Source organism: Lipotes vexillifer, unplaced genomic scaffold (genome assembly GCF_000442215.2).
Source record: "Lipotes vexillifer unplaced genomic scaffold, Lipotes_vexillifer_v1.1 scaffold664, whole genome shotgun sequence".
Classification (NCBI taxonomy): Eukaryota; Metazoa; Chordata; class Mammalia; order Artiodactyla; family Lipotidae; genus Lipotes; species Lipotes vexillifer.
Window position 1 is genome coordinate 1556417 of NW_006782421.1, and position 20295 is coordinate 1576711.

The 20295-nt window shown below is 46.4% G+C and overlaps 1 protein-coding gene across 2 annotated transcripts in view; it reads left to right on the top strand.

The window, feature by feature from the left end:
* The first annotated feature begins 17759 nt into the window (after positions 1-17759).
* Positions 17760-20295, top strand: part of PRKCA (protein kinase C alpha) — a 372776-nt gene continuing 370240 nt past the window's right edge. For both annotated transcript variants that reach the window (XM_007455276.1, XM_007455277.1), the window contains exon 1: positions 17760-18038. In XM_007455276.1, coding sequence (XP_007455338.1) covers positions 17866-18038 — 173 coding nt within the window. In that variant the 5' untranslated portion in view covers positions 17760-17865. The remainder of the gene's footprint in view (positions 18039-20295) is intronic.

Below are 20295 nucleotides of genomic sequence, written 5' to 3' on the forward strand. Positions count from 1 at the left end.
AGGAATGTACTGGCAGGATACCAGGGAGCCCGTGGATTCTTTAGGAAGACTGGAGACAGAGGCCCAGGAGGGGAGGCAGCAGGAAGCCCAGCCATGGCATTTGCAGACCACCCACTCCGCCCCTGAGGGTGGCAACACGACCACCTTGCATAATCCCTCACCACCACAATATTTTTTGTATGGAGAGGTATCACTTCCAAATAAGGACAATGTTCTGATGTAAGACAGAAAAAAAACAAAAAAACAGCACCACCAAAATAAGACAAACACAAACGTCCACAGCAAAGTGATCCCAGCACGGTCGGTGCCTGGAGCAGTAACCGGCTCTGCGCGCCCTTTCCTAGTTAATTCCCACGACAGCCCTCAGAGGCAAGTGCAGTCAGAGAGGCTGGGGATGTGCCCGGGGCTCCCAGCAGGTGGAGGGGCCCAGACAGGCAGACGGGTTTGTCCGGTCCAGAGGCTGGCCTCTTCCCCTCCCCCAGCCGTTCCTCCCTGCTCCTCCTGGCCAAGCTCTGATTCCCTAATTGCACTGAAGTGAGAGTGTATTTTTGGCTCCAAGCCTCCTGCAGATGAAGCCAGCTGCATGTCTTCCAGCCCTATGGACTTCCCATCCCTGAGAAGTGGCTGGCTCTCCTTTTCCCTGGATAGAATGTAATTTCCACGTGCTTTTCAGCAGTTTTATTGATTGAACGTGGTTCCAAACTTTTTCATCCTTGACACATCAGCTCCAACATGGTCCTACAGGACAGGGGGCATCCTTGTTAAAGAGGAAAGTCCACGATAGGACAGCCTTTCTCATGTAAGGAGCTGCTTTAGCTTATTCCTTGGTTAAAACTGAACATGCCTCGGAGACAAACACTAAAAAACCAGCCACACCTGCAGTTTCTGGCTGCTCCGCGGGCTGGAAGTGATAAAGCCTTTCAACTTAGGGACTTGGCAGTGAATCAGTCACCTCATTAAAGATGTATGGCAACAGGGGAAGACCTGCCTTCCTATTAGGTTATAATAACAACAAAAAATGAGGTCAGCCGTATTTGGTGGAAAGAACACCAGCTTTGGGGTCAGGAGACACGCGTTTGAGTCCAGGCTGTGCCACTGGCCAGCGGCGTGAGTCTGACGGAGTGACTGAAGCTCTCTCAACCTCAATGTCTTCACCTGCAAAACGAGGTTTTGGTGAAGATCTAGTAAAAGTATACTCGCGAAAGTTTTGCACAAACATTAGGATGATGGTATCAGAAGGATGGTATCGTATCAGAAGGATGGAGCAATTATGAACAGTATGTGTGCCAGAACCTGATTCATCAGTCTAAGCCTTGTGTTACAGACTCCCACTGCATGAACGGGAGGAAGAAAAGGCACTCGTGAAAACCACATTTATAAATCTACAGAAGAGCCCGCAAGTTTTCCAGCGGGGGGTCCTCGAAGTGCGACCCCCAAACAGCAGTACAAGCATCACCTGGGAATTTGTTCAAAATGCAAATTCTCAGGCCCCACCTGGCCCGATTCAATGAGAAACTCCGGAAGTAGGGCCCTGCCACCTGTATTTTAACAATATTAAAAGATTATTTTTAATTTAAAACATTTTTTAAGTTAATAAAAATTTAACAAGATGAGCGCCCTGCAGAGGGATGAAGTTTGAGATCTGCTACTTTACACACATGACCTCAGTTGGTCTTTACAACAAAGCTGCTTTATTATTCCCACTTTAGAGCTGAGGAAACTGAGGCTCAGAAGACAAACAGAATTTGCCCCAGTTCACAGGGATTCACCGGCTCCTGCATATACGCCCCTGCCCTTCTGCGGATTATCTGGTAGAGGTGTTGAGACAGTCTTTCCAGTGGATGATTAAACAGCTGGTGCAAACTTCCAGGTCATCAGGAAGTTGTGTCACTGAGAAAACCCAGCCAGCAAGGCTGCGCACAATGCCACAGTGACTCATGGAAGCCCGGTGGCCTGCTCTGATGACGAGAGCTCCCCGGTGACCTTTGCACATCTTACTCTTTCCTACTTGGCTCCTGTACACGCAGCACGCTCATCGCCACGCCCCCTCCCACCCCGTCCAGCCCCGCTGATGGAGCCAGCATCCTGGCCCTGGCGGAGCTTTCAGGCTGTCTGGCTGGCCTCCCCACCCTCCCAGCCTTCCTCAGACTCTCCAGGTAAGGGCAGGAGCCTGGGCGTGTCCATCCTGTCTCAGCTGAGAGGTCCCCCCTTCCAGCCGGACCTCTGCTGCTTGAGGGTGGGGTTCTCCCACGGCTGGCTCCCCCGCCCTGCTCCTGGCAGGTCTGGATATGTCACCACCACCAGGAAGAACACCAAGAGCCATTCCCAAGGCTTCACCCAGAAACCCTCTCCTCCCAGATGGGTTTTCCATTTCCCTCGTCAGATGCCTCCAGAGTGGAGCTACACCCTCACCCACACACTCAGGATACTCACCCCACACCTGGGCTAGGGACGAGGGAGAATTTCATCACGGCTGAATTCATGTAAGTCCTAGGAAAATGTTTCCTTAATGATCTCAGGTCCCCCAGGTTTGGGTGGAAAAGGTGGCTACAGTCAGGGTTCAAACTACCAGAAGACTTGGCTGAGGACCTTCCAGGCTGCCCGTCCCTGTGCATCATCTTGCTTACATCTCACTGGACGCTTTTAGCTGCTGAGGAGTCTGGGATGTGCTCTCAGCTGGGTGCATCGCCTCCAGAGTAGGATGGCAAGGTAGAAGAGGCAAATGGGGTTGGGTGGACTATGGTATCCCCAGAAACTTAGGAGTGTAGTTAGTTGCAGGAACAGCCGTGCCGGTACCGCTCCCGGACTAAGAAAATGCTGTATGATTTCGCAACCAGGAGGTTACTAGTGAGCTCTGCGGGGGCGAAAGCTCAGCAGCCCACTGGACTGGGAGCAGAGGGTGATTGAAGACAGGTGACAAGGGTTAAACAATGAGTGGACCGTGGGGAGGTGGAGATGTAGGACCCAGACTTCGCCACAGAGCCCTCTGAGTAAAGAACAATGAGAAAGAGAGAGAAAGGAGATAGACACACAGCCCCCAGCCTCCATCTTCACTGTGTCCTTTCTTCTCCCGGCGCAGTCTTGACAAGACTTAATAACTGTAAAATTGACGGATCTGAGCTTCGGTCTCTCTCTCCTCTTCCCCCTGGGGAAAGTGCTAACGAGGAATGGAATGGCCAAAGGCTGAACCTCAGGAGGGATAAGCAGGTCCCGAGAAATACGTACCAGCTGAGGCTGAGCACGGAGGATTTTCTCCATGACACAAAGCTGTTAAGTTCTTACTCTTTCTCCTGACAGTCCTTGCTTTCTCCTTCCTGTCTTTTTATTCTTCCTTTATGATCCTTTCTTTCTTCCATTCCCAACATATATGTCTTAAGTAGGGAGCTTATATTTCTTGACCACCTACTTATGTGCCAGGTACTGGACTTGGGGTCTCAACCACATTATCTCAGTTCTCCCAGCAGCCTTTGTAGGGATGTACATTATTACACTCATTTTACAGAAGAGGAAATTGAGGCTTTCAGAGTTTAAATAATCTGTCAAGGTCACACAGCTAAGTGAACTGCCACTGGGAATTACTAGATTTGTTGGATTCCAAAGCACTTTTTCTCTCTATTATTTTCTGGAGGGTTTGTGAAGTGCTATCAAGGGGCTAAAGAAACATCAATTACTCACTTGAGTCCAAGGTCACAAAAGAGACATGGAATTCCTGTTTGCTTTTTATAAAGTCCAGATCTGTCTTTCTGTCAAGTACCACTGATCTACTAGTAGAAATCCTCACAAGGATGAGCTTGAGGAACCCAGTGCTTTGCTGTCTGTCTCAGTTTTCCGGGAGCTCAGCCAGCCCCCCACCAGCCAGGGCGCTCAGCCTGCAGGCAGAGTGATGGGGTCCAGCAGCCACATGCTCCATTTATAGAATCTCTCAGACAACCGATAAAAGAGTAGCAACTTTCATAGCAACTTGACATTGGTGGAGTTTTTAATAGACATAGGCATTTTCTGCTATTACTCCATTCTTTTTCATAAGAAGTAAAAGAGGGTTTTGGCCCTTACTTGGATTATTAGCAGTAATGGAACAGTAATAAATTCTGGAATGAATCCACTGGCAGCCTTTCCAAGAACAAGTCTCAGCTCTGTCTCTCTCTTCCTCTCCCTCCCTCTCTCTGGACGAGTTACATTTCTGATCATGCAGTGAGATTCTTTCATTTGTGGAAACCTACCCCAGAACATATTTTATGTGGTAAAAGAAGCCAAGAGTGATGGCTATATGCTTATTTATTTTCTCATTAAATGGCTCTTTAGTGAACCAAAAATAACCTATTTGATCAACAAACACATATTGATCTCTCCCAAGGCTGAGTGAATGTGAAAAGACACGATCTGATGTAGTTAGAAAAAGGTATCCTAAGCTGCGATACTGGTTAATCTTTTCATTCCAAATGTCTGGTGGAACCAATGGCTGATATTTTCAAAAAGCGAAGAGCGTGGGGGTATAGCAGTGGTGGCAGCTCCTCGGAAGCATTTGTCTTTCACTTTTTAAAAACCTGGATCCAGACACTGGGTTGTGCAACACGAATATTTTTCTTTAAAAGGCAAGTACATACAGAGGTTACCCGTGGGGAACAGGAAGGGAGGCGGCAGCGGGGAGAAAACACTTCTCTATTATTTGTCTTTGATCACGTATCTAACCGAGCCTTCTTTTAAAAAACAGAAACTAGTTCAATAAAAGCAAAAAACAGCCCCTGCGAAAGAGGGGGCAAGAGCAGAGAGTGTTTTTGAAAAACTCACCCCCTTGGCCCAGATTCACCAGCAACATATCGTTGCTGTTTCCCTCAAGCTGATGCACCTATTGTAAACACCCAAGCACCTCTGTCATCAAGAGCACCAAGTGGAAATGCGGATGGCAGGGTTTCGGGGCTGGGTCCTAACTTCTGAGTTGCTCTGTTTCGTTCTGCATGTCACAGGCACCCAGCAAGCGTGAAGGGGAAAGGTGAGGCATTGTTCCTGTAAATTTGAGGGGAAACAATTTTGGTTGTAATTAGCTGGGTGCCCCAGGAGAAATCATACCGACTCTACTTTGTGTTGTTTGAGAACCTCTGGCCCCAGCATCCCTACCTGTCAGTGGAGATTTTCCAGCTCAGGGACTGGTTCATTCGGAGCCCCTGCCTGGTTCTGCATGGATGGGTAAGCGCCCCAGAACCTCGGAGGCTGCAGCTGGACCCCACATGGAATCTGCCCCAATAACTATGAATCCGTTTTGCATGTCCCTCCAGGCAATCTGGCTGCAGCGAGAAGAGAGAATAACAAGAGATGCTCTCTCCATCTTCTGCACGCCCTTCCTGAAAATACAGTTGACCTTGAACAATGTGGGCGGTGCGGAACCTACCTCCCACACAGTCAAAAGTCTGCAGACCACTATCTCTGCTGCAAGAGCAAAGGAAGGGGTCGATGACTCACCAGGGGCGGGAAGCTGGAACGCTTTGGATAGAGTCAGGACTCAAACCCTAGTTCTTTTGATTACGCATCCTGGGATCCCTAATCGAACACAAACTTTTCCTCACACTTAGCTCATTTAAAGATCTGTAAAGTGGAAATATAGGTACTATATTTATTGGAAAAGAATCTGAGAAAGAATATATATATATACACACACATATATATGTATAATACATATATATATGAATCACTTTGCTGTACACCTGAAACTAATAGAGCATTGTAAATCAACTATTCTTCAATAAAAAGATTTTTAAAAATCTACATGTAAGGGCTTCCTTGGTGGCGCAGTGGTTAAGAATCCGCCTGTCAATGCAGAGGACACGGGTTCGAGCCCTGGTCCAGGAAGATCCCACATACCACGGAGCAACTAAACTCCTGAGCCACAACCACTTAACCTGCGCTCTAGAGCCCATGAACCACAACTACTGAGCCTGTGCGCCACAACTACTGAAGCCTGCGTGCCTAGAGCCCGTGCTCCACAACAAGACAAGCCACCACAATGAGAAGCCCACGCACCACAACGAAGAGTAGCCCCCACTCGCTGCAACTAGAGAAAGCCCGCGCACAGCAACGAAGACCCAACGTAGCCAAAAATAAATAAATTAAATAAATAAATAATATCATTAAAAAAAAGAAAAAAAATTCTATGTGTAAGTGGACCTGTGCAGCTCAAGCCTGTATTGTTCAAGGGTCAACTGTACATATATTTACTTATTTCTCATATGAAGTGACACGAGGCAAACTGGTGATTGTTAAGCTATTTTCTATCACCAAAGGGCTCTTTAAAAAAAAAGTGGTTGGTGTTTGATAGCTTAGCCCAATAATCCAATGTTTTCTAGATACTGGAGTAGGTAGAAATGGATATAGTTATACTTTTTATTTTTATTTGGTTTTATTTTTTTTGACCGCACCGTGCAGCTTGTGGGATCCAACCAGGGATCAAACCCAGGGACTGGCGACGAAGGTGCGAGTCCTAACCACTGCACCATCAGGGAATTCCCTAGGTATACTTTTTAAAGAGACCCTATATCTGAAAATTCAATTTCATAAAAGGATAAATTAGAAACATTAAAAATGTTGTGAATGTTTTTTACTAAATCCTTTTGTTAATTCCATAAAGAATTTCTTCAGGTAATGGCTCCTCAAGTTCACCTTAGCATTTGTTTAAAGATGGTTAATTGGTTGAATTGGGAGTCATAAGAACTTAAAACTCAAGTGTGGAAAGACCATTTATGGGGAATCAGTCAGAAGTGAAGTTAGAGCATCTTTGAAAGATCATGAGTCATTGGACAAAAACAAGTCGACCCTGAGCTCCTTGAAGACGGGAAACTTGGCTTCCATCTCTGATTCCAAAGACCTGGCCGGATGTCCAAATAGAATCAGGACCCTGAGCTGTGGACTCCAGCCACGATGCTTGAGATGATGTGGCACAAAGGTGCCTTCCCTGGGGGCTATTGGGGCACATTTGGGGTCTCAGGGACGTGGGGGCAGGGAAGCAGCAGAATGGGGGATGGGCAGAGCAGGTTCTAGAGTCTGCAACCTTGAGCACAGAAAGGGGGAGGCTGGACAGCATCCCTCAGAAACCGGTGCTCCCTGAGAACCAGCCTCCCGGAAGAGGCAGGAACAAGGAAGTGGGGGGAAGAGGAGAGAGGCTGACTGACCCCCCTCGACAATCTCCCATTTCACAGTCCCCAAAAGTGGGACTTACTTCCATGGTCCTCATCGAAACTGGAATGATGCCGGGGGCAAGCGGGCCTCCTGTCCTCCCGAGTTCTCCCCCTTCCTGCTCAGGCAGGTTTCTCTAAAAAGCCAGAAAGACAATCCATCGATGGACCCCAAAAAACGTTTTAACGCAAATAAGATCAAGTGAGGAAGTTAACAAGATATGAAAGGTTTGGGTCAAAGTATGGAAGGTTGGTAACAGATTCCGTTCTGGGTTCTGATGGTTGAGTTCAGCCCAGCCCACTCGAATGGAAGCCCCGTAAGACAAGGGACTTTATTTCATAACCACTGTATCCCCAGTGCCTGTGCATGATGGGACCTCCAGGGGTATTTACTGGCTGCGGAACGAACAAAGCTGCAATGTGTTAGGTGCTAGGCTACAAAGCAGGAAGTTTCCAAGAAAGGATTTTATGAAGCTTGCGGTTGGTGAGCCTAGATATGAAAAGGTGAATCCCCAGAGTATATGGAAGCAAGACGCAAAAGTTAGGGATCAGGGCAACAGGAAGCACTTGCTAGCTAAGGGGAGAGCCGGCCACTACTGATCTGGAGAACAGGAAAGTGGGCACAAACTCAGCCGTCCCAGTGGTCTCTACCCAAGGCCTTCCTGGTTATCTTTATCCAGACAAGGCCCGACAGAAACTGTTGCAGAGGGATTTTTGTCTTAATAGTCAGACATCTAACTCCTTAGAAGGAGTAACAGCAGATTTCATTTGCAACGTGTTACATCTATGGTAGAAAACATGTTACAACTGTGTTACATCTATGGTAGAAATCTAGGTATATCTGGCTCAAGTCTTTCTTACAGTCTCATGAATAGTACTTGAGATTCTAACTGTTGAGTTTAAGACTTATCTGTTCTACTGAATTTGCTAGTCTGTGTTTAAGAAATGGCAGAGGAAAAGCAATAAAAACCATAAAACAAACTTGCCATTTGTTGCTAACTTTGTCAGAGTCCATAACATCACCTTTCTTTACCATGTTCTGTCCATAAGTTAAACTATTGCAAATAAGAGAAGCACCCTCCCGGGTCCATGTTAGAGAGCACAGAAAATGACGGAACACAGGATAGCTCCCAGCCACAAAAGCTTATGCATGTCTCCTTTCTTAACTTGCACAGAAGAAATGATGATCCTTGGTTAAAACTGATATCACTGTGGAATTACAAAGTATCAAGCATGGGAGTTTGTGTTCCTTTACACCATCTTCCTGTAGTCCAAGTGCTCTGAGCTAAATTATACACTCTATCAAAAGAAAAAAAAAAATGCTGCAAATAGGTGGTGACTCAGCTGCCTTGAAACATTTGTTTTGCTTGTTTATTCCTTCTCTGAGCTGCATGAGGAAGCTCCGTGTTTAGTCACCAAAAGCCATTCCTGCACCACTAGATGGAAGACTGGCTTCTCTCTGACTCTTCCAATATTTACATTGTCAGCAGCAGCGTTCGTTGGTTCCTCACCCAGAAGATCTCCTAAACTGGAAAAAATAAAATAAAAAATCCCACTCTAAAGTTGAGAGGACCAACCGGGGAGAATTTCCCTTGTGTAGCCGTAAGAGTTGACATGAAAAATGATGATGGCGCTGGCCATGGACCGCAAGCCATTTAGTGGGTGGCTGTAGGGCATGGGCTGCTGGTCGGGCAGCCAGGCTTCACATCTCAACTCTGCTGGCTGCTACCTGAGCAACAGTAGATACATAACTTCACCTCCTCTCAGCTCAGCACCCCTTTGTCCCTCATAGGTTGAATGGGGATAATACCCCTCAAAGGATGTGGGGATTGAAGGAGTTGACAGTTGCCTGTAAAGAGTTTAAAATAATTCCTGGGACATAGTCAGGAATGTTGGTAAATGTTAAATGCTTTTTTATTGTCGTTTCTCTCTTGTTAAACTTTAAAAGTTATTAAATCATTTTAGGTTAGCTATAGAGAGCTAAATTATCTTACTGTCAACGAGAGGTATTTATTAGAGACAATGTTTATAAATTTCAAATTTATATTTCATTGGTCCAAATGAGCCAGGAAATACAGTCATCTGACTTTACCTCAGCAGACCTCCTCTGGAGCTGTCTCCGGGACAGACCAGCTCTCGTCAAACAGTGTGCTTTCTGCATTCACGCCTTTGAAATTCCACTAAAAATTTTTTTTCTAAGGCTATGGAGCAATTGGTAAGCCAGTTTTATCAATATTGAACCTTCATTTCTCTCTCTCTCTATATATATATGAATGGTTTGAGCTAAATATATGTATTTATATTAATATATTTATATTTACAATACATTTAATAGATATTTAAATAATATATTTATATTAAATATATTGTATTATTTATATTAATAATATATTGATATAGTTAATATATTTAAATAATATATATTGATATTAAATATATATATATTTAGCTGAAACCATTTTTCAGTCACTGACACCCAGACCATAAGAGAAGCACCCAATTTCAAAGGTAATAAATCAAGATTTGACAACTTTAGTTCAATTCACTCTGAATATGTGTTTGATACTTTTAAGAAAGCAACTCAAGCACTCTTAGAAATGTATGTGCACACAGTACCCCAACTACGAACCTTGGGTTTCCTGCTGGTTCTGAGACCTTTGTTAAAAGGACAGAAAAAAATCCCTATATAAATGTGGGTAAAAGATAAAATTATACAGAAAAGATAAAATTAACACAGACAGCTGTTAATGTGAGTTTTTATGACACTGAGGGTCACTTTGATCATTCTTTTGTCCAGAAAAACATTCAGAAGGATATATTTTTAACATTCATATTTAATTAACTGAAGTTAGATTTAAAAATATAGTTCTTCCTTAAACTTTTAAGTTTACAAATGGTACTCTTTTATTACTAATCACTTCTTTTAAAAATATATTTATTTATTTATTTGGTTGCGCTGGGTCTTAGTTGCAGCAGGTGGGCTCCTTAACTGTGGCTCGTGGCTCCTTAGTTGCAGCTCTAGGGCTCCTAAGCTGCAGCATGTAGGCTTCTTAGTTGCAGCATGTGGGCTCCTTAGTTGGGGCATGCAAACTCCTTAGTTGGGACAGGCATGTGGGCTCTAGTTCCCTGACCAGGGATCGAACCCAGGCCCCCTGCATGGGGAGCGTGGAGTTTTATCCACTGTGCCACCAGGGAAGTCCCTACAAATCACTTTAGAGATGCTTTGGGGAAAAGGATAATAGACAATAATAAACAGTCAATTCTCTGGCAAACAAAGGTCCCCTTATTAAGACTTAAAACTTAAGTAAGTCTTATAAATCTATAAAAATTATAAAAATGGTGCTAAATGAGATGATGGATGTTCCCTGAACTTACCAGGGTCATCGTTTCATGATGTGTGTAAGTCAAATCATTATGCTGTACACCTTACACTCATACAGTGCTGTGTGTCAATTACATCTCAATAAAACTGGAAAGGAAAAAACCTGGTGAATCTTAAAATTCTCTTAAGTGTTTTCATGCTGCTTACAAAGTCTGTGAGATTTCATCTTAAAATCACAGCCCACATCCCTTACTCAGTTACACATTTTCAATTAGAATCTGTTAAATCCTCTAATATGCCAAATTTTCTTGAAAACGAGTAGACACAGTTTCTAAACTTAACTCAAAAATACAAATACTGCAGGTTTAATTTATCATTGATAGAGCTAATTCTAGATCTCTCTGAAGTGAAGGACTTTACCCACTGAAGAGAAGACATTGAAACTGACCTACAATTTGAGGTGACCATTTCACTTAGCCAAGGTCATCGCCAGACATTCCAAAAGAGAAGAAATCTGGAACTATGACACCAAGAATGACTTTTCTCCTGAATGCCTGTGGAGTTGGGCTGTTTTTAATAGACGCGCTGCCACAGACTCCAAAATATAGCACACACCACTGTGGCATTAAAATTATTTTGAGCTGAAGTCATCTGAGAATCACAGATGCAGGAAGAGGCTTTTTCTCTGAACTTGCTTATCTACCTAAAAGCAGATCCTTGCAAAAGGACTCAACTAGCATAAATCCCCTCCCTGGGAGTTTCACAACTTTTATCACTGGAGATGGAATCAGTGGGGTAAGAGATCACTTAAACAGACCTTGTCACAAAAATACCGTATTTCCCATCTATTTTCCTAAGGGCCCATTTATCTTTGACTTTACATAAGTGCCCTTTGGTTCCCTTCTCTTCTCCTATTAAGACGGAATATGAGCCTCAAATTCTAACCACCACTTTAAGTAACATTTTTCTCTTTGCTTCTGTGTACGTGGGGAAAAAATTGGCCTTTTCTCCTCTTAATTTCTTTTGTCAGTTTAATTCACATGCCCCCATCACTCAACCTAGGAGGGTAGAGGAAAAGTTTTTTTCCCCAATACCTATCAACCGTATTTAGTCAACATAATTATTTGACATACCTGTTTACTATTCCCTCTCCAGGGTCATTCCCATGATCATAAAAACATGAGGTTATCGTCCTATAAAAAACGTATTTAGATTTCAGTGACTACCCTCCACTCTTTAAAAACGTTTGCTTGCAACAGTACCCCTTAATCTCTGACTTTAATTTCTTCCCCCCCACCCCCGACTTTATTTTTGGCGGGATCTTAGTTCCCCCACCAGGGATGGAACCCGCGCCCCCTGCACTCTTAACCAATTAAGCACAGAGTCTTAACCACTGGACCGCCAGGGAAGTCCCCTCCCCTCTTTAAAGGCCCTCCAAGCAAGCTTTGACACACTCCCACCTCTCCACTGAAACTGTTGTTCTGTTCACTGTTTATCCCCGATATCCTATAACAGTGCTTGAGCATAAGTGCTCAATGCATATTTATTAAATAGTGTTTCTGAATGCTTTTTCTATTCTCCTTTCTTGTTAGAGTTATATCTTGTATAGAAACTTGAATGACATTTGAAAGGATTCCAAGGCTTTGGGAGGTATCACCATTCTAGTGCTAAGGCCACGCCAACTACAGAAACAATTGCAGATTGTGTAGTTTGCCAGAAAAATTAAGCGTGCATTCAGAGAACCAGGCTGTCATCACTGCACTGACTCTTACAGCTCCTCCCAAGGGGACGTTGGTATGCCATGTCACTTACTGATTTACCTAGATAAATCTCGTGGGACATACCTTTTGAGCAGCTTCTCCAGGTTGTCCTGGAATCTTTGCCCTATGTCGATTGGTGGGAGATGTGCTATTTTTACTCCATGACTGCGTACAGCAGGAAACATCCAGACTAAAACAAGATCAAAGTTTAGTCATGCCTGTGCGTTTAAATGAGAGCTATCACCAAAATAGAAGTGAGGGCTTCCCTGATGGCGCAGTGGTTGGTAGTCCACCTGCCGATGCAGGGGACACGGGTTCGTGCCCCGGTCCGGGAAGATCCCACATGCCGCGGAGCGGCTGGGTTTCCTGGGTAGAAGTGTCCACAAACTTCCCTCTCCCACTCGAATCACCAAAGAGAATATAAATTACACAAAGGCAGATATATATATATATATATATATATATATATATAGTAAACGCAAGATATTAACATTCCAGGACCCAGCATTCATTGTTAAACAAAGGCATTGAACCTAGTAATTGCCAGCACTCTCCCTCTGCTCAGCCACCCTGATGCTCACTTCTACCCCAAACTACCCTTTTTAAAACTGGCGGCTCCTAGACTTTCTCTGATGCAAAATCATAGAAGGAAGATGGAAGGCCTTACCCTGAAGGGAAAGATAGAGGGAGGTTTTGTTGAAAGTGATATATAATAAAGAGTACAAAAAAAATAGTAAAGGAGAGGAGGAGTAAAAGTTCCTGTAGCTGGGGGCAGAGGAGGGGATATCTTTGGGGGCGGGTGGTTTCTGAGAGCCTACTGAGAACGTGCAGGGTTCCGAGTGAATGTGGTGGGGGGCGTGGAAAGCAGAAAAAAGAGGGCTTGAACAGTCTGGTTGGAAGCACCCACCACACACATGGAGCCCCTGAGTGCTTTGGGGTTGGAACTAAACTTGACTCTCACACCTACTGGACAGAGCAGGCTTGTCTTAACCTCCGGCGAAAGGCAGCTGCAAGCCCTGTGGGAGGGCCCACGGGTTCTTCCCCTCGTCTTCAGTTCACCTGTTTATTTGGACTAGTGGACTTGGCTATTTAGCTTTAAACATGTTTACAGTTTTGTTGAGTACACGATTGATTTAAGTTAACTCTACGCATATTTATTTATTTTATTTTTTGACCGAGTGCCACACAGTTTGCGGGATCTTAGTTTTCCAACCAGGGAACGAACCTGTGCCCCCTGCAGTGGAAGTGAGGAGTCCTAACCACTGGACCGCCAGGGAAGTCCCTGTATGCATATTTAAAGTCTACAGTTGGGCGAGTTTTGATATGTGAATATCTGTGAAACCAACAAATAATGAACATAACTACCGCCCTCAAGTCTCCACCTGGAGTTGATATTTTGGCATGTTTTGCCTTGTTTTAAGCTTTTATTGATATTATCTAGAGATCGAGAGATAAGGCAGGGGACAGATGAAACAGGATTCATCATGAATTGATAATTGTTGGAACTGGGGGACAGGTACATGGGATTCGTAGTTTTGTCACTTCCATGGGCTGATACGTCCCCCAGGCAGGTTCAGGGAAGCAACTAAGTACCTGCTCCCATTCCCGTTAAATTCTAGGTGAATGGAAGACTATGAGAGTTGCTTGGGTCCTCTTGCAACTAGTTTTTTCAAAGAATCCAGGCCTTTCATAAAAAGCACTTTAAGGGTGAGGGTGGTGGGAAATGCAGTGGGTTTAAAACATGAACGCCAGCTTACATTTTTGGTACTCCTTCCTTGGGTCATCTTTTGCTTCCTAAGTCACAGCCACCGGGAGTGGAGGGAACGGCATCTGGGGTGGGGGGTGTCTCACCATTCACTTTCTCCGAAATGCATGCTTGGTAAAGCTGAGACCCACCATCCTACCTTGCATTTGCAGGAGACTTTAGGATTTACTACCCACCATCTGGTTTTATTTATATTTATATACATTTATATATATGTATCATCGGGTTAAATGCTTAAGAAAATCCTAGGGTTGTTATCAATATCTCCATTTTTAGATGGAGAGAGAGAGAATTGAGAAGTTAATTTATCCAAATTACACAAATCAGTTAGTGCTGAAGCTCGGCCTCGAACCCAGGTTTTCTGGGTCCTCCATCTGGTTTGTGCCATGGCTACTAGAGAAAACCTGGGAGAAAGTACAGGAAAAACACTTTGTGGAGGAAGCAGCACCCTTGGACCCCTAGAAGCTTCCTTGGGCAGTCCTCTCAGGAATTTAACTTCTGGTTGTGGATTGGGGCTAAAGAGGAGGTGAGGGTCAGCGGCTGAAAACAATTCCCGAGCATTTCACATGCAAATTAGTACCATCTCTAGTCCATGCAACAGCAGTGAATTTCTGGCAATAAAACCTTTTGTGTTAAAAATAACAAATACCTCCTTTTGGTGACAACATTAAAAATTATGGTTTCCAATGCCCTTTCAAAATGTAAACCCTAGGCCAAAGGCTTCTCTTCCTGCACAGAAAAGCGTTTATATTCCCACCATCCAGAGATAGTCACTTAAATGAACATTTTGCCATGTATATCTTTGTATACACCTGTGTGTACGTGCACAAGCATATTTATATCATATAGATGTGGGTGTACATACATTTTAAAAAATGGCGTCTCTGAATATTGTTTTACATCCTGCTTTCCCTTACCAGGGAATTATGGGCTTCTTATAATACAGTGTATCTAATTAGGGATCGATGGTATTTTGCTTTGAGGTTTTCCAAAAGTCTGGTCCAGGCAGCACCTCTGCAAAGAGTGTTGGACTTCCTCCTCAAGGTCAGGGGTCACAGAGGAGGGCTCTCACAAACGGTGTGTTCAGTCTACCATACCTGCTCTCCTGCACTTTCCCCAGGAAACAGCAGACTCTAAAATCATTGCTAACGTCCATGTCTCACTGACCACTCCACCTCCCCAGGGGTTCCCCTTTCTGGAATCCCCTCCATTTTAGTGCCACCATGGAGATCCTTCTCAGGTGGGCTGCTGGGGCTGAAGCTGAATCTGGCCTCTGTACTCGGACGCCAAATTAAATCTCGGAGACAGGGTTTTGGGTGGAGTAGATAGTTTTATTTTCCCAGGCAAAGGGGGGCACAGCAGGCTCATGCCCTCAAAACTGTGTGTCCCAACCTGGAGGGGGTAGTGAGGAGTTTTCTAGTAATGGTTCAAAGAGGCGTGGTCAGCTCGTGGACCTTCTTCTGATTGGTTGGTGGGGAGGTAATCGGGAGTCAGCATCACCAGCCTTCTGGGTCCACCGGGTCTGGGGTCTACGTGCTGTGGGCAGCGTGCAGTTAACTTCTCCCACCTGGAGGGGGTTTCAGTATCTGCAAAACAGCTCAAAGAGATTATGTGTGTATCCTTTGAGGGGGGGGATCAACGCCCTGCGCCAAGGCTGCACTATTGTTTCCTGACCGCTCCTCCCTGGTCTCTGCATCCCCTCCCTTCCCTGATTAGTAACTGTTTGAACCTGCCTGTTGGAACTCAGGGAAGGTCCTGGAAGCTGAATGAAGCCTATTTCCTGTAATTGAGAAGTGGGGGACACAGAAAGGCTTTTGTGTCCAGGAGCGCCCAGGGTCTGGCTCGGTTTCAGGGCCACTTGTGGCCCACACTCTCATCTGTCCTTGCCGGGGGTGGTGTTCCACTGCCCGAGGATTCCCCGCCCCAGGTGTAACCCCATGCCCTGCGTCACAAGTGAGCTCATCTGTAGGCAATAGAGCACTCACGCTCAGCCCAGCCATCAAACAACAAACTTCCAGTGAGTTCTCGCCTTGCCCATAAGGAACGACAGTAAGCACTGAGGCAAGAGAGCAAAGCCACAACCAGAAAGAAAAGAGATATTGTCTCTCTCTGGTCTCCCCACTGCTGAGATCAGTGGCTCCACTTGCACACAGGTGATGGCCAGGCTGCTGCCAAGGTCCACTTGATTCTTAGCTCATCTTGCCTGTCACTGTGCTCAGAGATCACCCCATCTGCAACTCCTCCCTCCAGCTCTCCCATATTTTCCTTCTGTCCTTATATCAAGGTTTCAGGGAAACAGAAGGAAGCTTGTCTTCGTAAAAGGTGTAAGGACCTTGGTCTTAGATGCAGACAAGAATCTGTTTCTTTCTACCGTGTTCCATGTGATTTACAAGTATTAAGCCATCAACAACCATGGTGTGAGACGCTTATGGTGTTTTGCGGAGAATTTGCTCAATATTCCCGACATCCCCTGCTTTTCATTCCTTTTTTTTTTGCCCCCTTGGACTGGAGGGGGCCACCACTACTGGCAAAATTTCTGACCAGAATAGCAAGCAGGTGCAATCTCTTTAAGCTCCAAGTACATTGGCAGGAGTGATTGCAAGTGAGCCAGCAAAGTGCATGCCCCATTAAGGGCGGGTCAATAACTAACACGTGTCAAAACATAAAAGCCATTCCTATCATCATGCGTTCAACTGGGCAATCTTAAAAAATGGTAGCTCTATTTGGTCTATGTGATATGCTCTAAGATAGTATAGATCTTAGGAAAGCTTTCTTGCTTTTTTAAACCTCTCGAAGGATTAAACATGTTCCCTTTCTCGCTGTCTTCAGTAGATGAAGTTGTTTTGTGAATTTAGTGAATCTGACGATGAAATTAAACCATAATGAAACGTTGTTTCCCTCATGTATTTTAGCATCCTCCAGGCAGAACTAATGAATATTCAGCAAGTGATTAGTTGGTACAACCCCACGTGCGTCCTCGAAGACCCATGCCAGCCACCCTTTCACAAGCAGTTTTACTTGGTAATTTACAAATGTACTGGCTGCGCTCTGCACCTGCCAGTAAGGCAGTTGTTAGCCTAGGATGCAAAACGATTTCTAAATTAAGGTTCTGGACTTGTAAAATCAAGAAAGCCTGATCATCCTCGATTTAACTGTGGTAGTCAATGAGTAACGGGATAAACAACCAGAACGAGTCCTTTAACCGTCCTAACATCCAAATTAGACGTCTATACAAGACGCAGGTGAAGCACAATTCAATTGGAGGCGTGTGAAAGGGCCCGTGTTCCCTGATTGAAAGTAGCTCCTTTTCTCCTGCCGTGTATAATAAACAGCGTGGTGGCCCGGGAGGGGCGGGGTTTGGATATTGGAGCCAGGTGAAACCTCAAGTTGATGCAAGCTTATAAAAGCTGGGCTCTTGGGCCAGAAATACGGTGGGTCCTGGAAGCGGAAGAGGTAAGTGAGCGTCCGAGCGCGGCGAGCGGAGGCTGCGAGGAGGGAGACGGCGACGACGACAAGCTGGACGGCGTGAGCGGTGGACGGAGCGGGCGGCCCAGGGGTAGGAAGGCTGGGAGAAGAAGGAGACGGTGGTGGCGGAGAGCGGGCCCGCTTCCGCGGCGTCCTTTAGCTCCCAGGCCCGGGCGCCCCCTCTGCTTCCCCGGCGGCGCGGAAAGCGCGGGGGCGCCGACTCCTCCAGCGCCGGCGCGCCCCCGCCTTTCATGACCAGTTGCGCGAGGGGCCAGCAGCGCGCCCGCGGCTCCGCTCCGGCGCGGCTCCGCTCCGGCCCGACTCCTGCCGCGCCTCGGCCGCCGCCCGCGCTCCCCGCTCCTGGCGGAGGTAGCAGGCGGCGGGGGGGCCATGGCTGACGTCTTCTCGGCCAACGACTCGGCGGCGCCTCAGGACGTGGCCAACCGCTTCGCTCGCAAAGGGGCGCTGAGACAGAAGAACGTGCACGAGGTGAAGGACCACCGCTTCATCGCCCGCTTCTTCAAGCAGCCCACCTTCTGCAGCCACTGCACCGACTTTATCTGGTGGGTGCGCGCGGCGGGGCGCGGGGCCGGTCCTCCCCAGTCTTGGCCGCCTCTCCCGGGGAACTTGGGGAGCCGCTGGGAGTCCCAACTCGCCTGGGACGCTACGCGCGCGCCGGGCAGGACGCACGCGGGTGGGACTCCCGCGAGTCGCCGGCCGCTCGCCCCCCGCCGCGGCAGGGGGCGACACGGAGGCCCCCCACTCTTCTCCGGCGTCCCAAGAACAGACCGGGAGTCTCCGCGGGTCAGGGCCGAGCGCCGCGGAGAGTCGGAGGGCGGGTCCCCGGGGAAGAGTCTGGCAGGCGGCGGCTGCGCGGCGCGGCCCGGGCTGGGGGCGAGCGGGGCCGGGTGCCTCGCGGTTGTGGACGCGGCCTTTTTTCTTGGGCTTGGGCTCTGGCTCCGCTGCAGCCTTGGGTCCTGCCCGTTGTAACCCGTACTTGCTGGCCACGGAGTGACTCCGGCTTCCCTGCGTGAGCCCGGGGAGAGCGGGCAGGCGACCAACTGTTGAAAGCGTGCAGGGGAGGGGGAGCTAAAGGGAGCGGCTAAAGGGCAGAAGGGCAGGTGGAGTGCTTTAAAATAACTCGCGTCGGCACGGGGTTAGGCTGGTAAAACCCAGCGCGTGAGGACAGAGCCTGTAAGAAAAACGTCGTCAGGGCTGAAGGTGTCAGAGTTCTGGTAACTTTCAATGAACGCAGACATTAACTCGGGGGTCCCCGGGGGTTTCGGGGAATGGGTAAGTGGTGGGCTTCAGAGAGGGGGGTTCTCTGAACCCTGTGAAAGTAGAGGAAATCGTGTATGTGCTTTCTTCCCGTGAGAGACCTGTGGCTTTTATGAACTTTTTTTCATAAAGGTCAGCGATTCTCCCTCAATTTTTTTCTAAGAAAGCTGAAACTAAAGGCAGTCCAAATGCTCCACTTGGAGGAGCAGTAGGTTCTTTTCAGTTAGGTTGTTAGCCACTCTGCTGCTTCTACTTCTGGTTCTTGGATGTAGGACATCCTCCCCAAGTCAGACATGTCTAGGGTTCCTTAACTCCTGCTCCCCCTCATCCCCCGCCAGGCTGGGAAATGGCACCAGGTTGACAGCATAGAGTACGCCCTGCCACCAGCCAGCTGGCATATGGATCTTGTTGGGGACCGCTGGAGAATGCTACCTGGATGTATCACATCTGGGGAAAATCATCTCTAAGGGCAAGTCCCACAAACATGGTGCTAATTAATAGGTGTTCAACTTTTCCTTCATGTATGGCTTTATCTGAATTTATCACACCTGGGAAAATTAAGGGCAAGGCCCACAAACAGGGTGCTAATCAATAGGGGTTTAACTTTATGTGGCTTTATCTGAATCCATTACAGCTAGGAAGGTCATCTCCAAGAGAGCGCCACCAACGTGGTGCTAATAAGGTGCTTAATTGTCTTAGAAATCAGCTCCACAGTACCCAGGAAAAACACAGCCACCTCTATGAATGGTTTCCAATGTGTAGTCAGCGTAGGAAGTAATTGTGCTCCAAGGAGCACGTAGGTAGTTGTAGATGAGACTATTTAAGTTCTTGGAGTATCAGGGCAGAGGAGATTGCATTTAGTTGAGGGGAGGTCTTCAGCCTCATGTGTCAGCTGTGAAATTCCATTAAAAGGGAACAGCTAGACTACTGATTACTTTTGCAGGAAGTAGGTAAGGTAGAAAAGGGACTTGCAACATATATATCCAGGCTAGCTGAAGACTTTCCACTATCAATTGCTAGCCCCTGGTGAACTGATGTGGCATGTCAGGTCACCAGGTGTAATGTGAGTGGAAAATAAAGATCTCCCCGTCCTCTTTCTCCTGGAGTAATCCCTGAAACAGTTCTCTGCTTAGCTGTAAAGCAACCCCTTGGAAGTTCCAGGAAAATATTCCCCAGCTTTGTCTAGCAGTGGTTTTAATTTTTTGTTTCCTTTTTTGGTTCCTTGATTTGCTAAGTCATTTAAATATTAAAGTACTGCTATTTTAAAACTAAGTGCGTTTAATTATTTTCTGGGTGGGGATGGCTAAGTTAATTATAAAGATAGGTGAAGTGCTTTGTAAACTTAATATGCTATGTAAAGCAAGAGATTGACTCATAACCTTTTGAGAATTTTAATGTAGTTCATCCTACTTGGAATGGTGTTTGCAGTTTAACGTCCACATCAGGGTTTTCTGCTTAGAAAGTAAATTCTCTAAAGTAATTTACAAGAACAAAATAGTTCCTGAATGTGCTTTGAATGCTATTGGTTCTAGGTAAAATTAG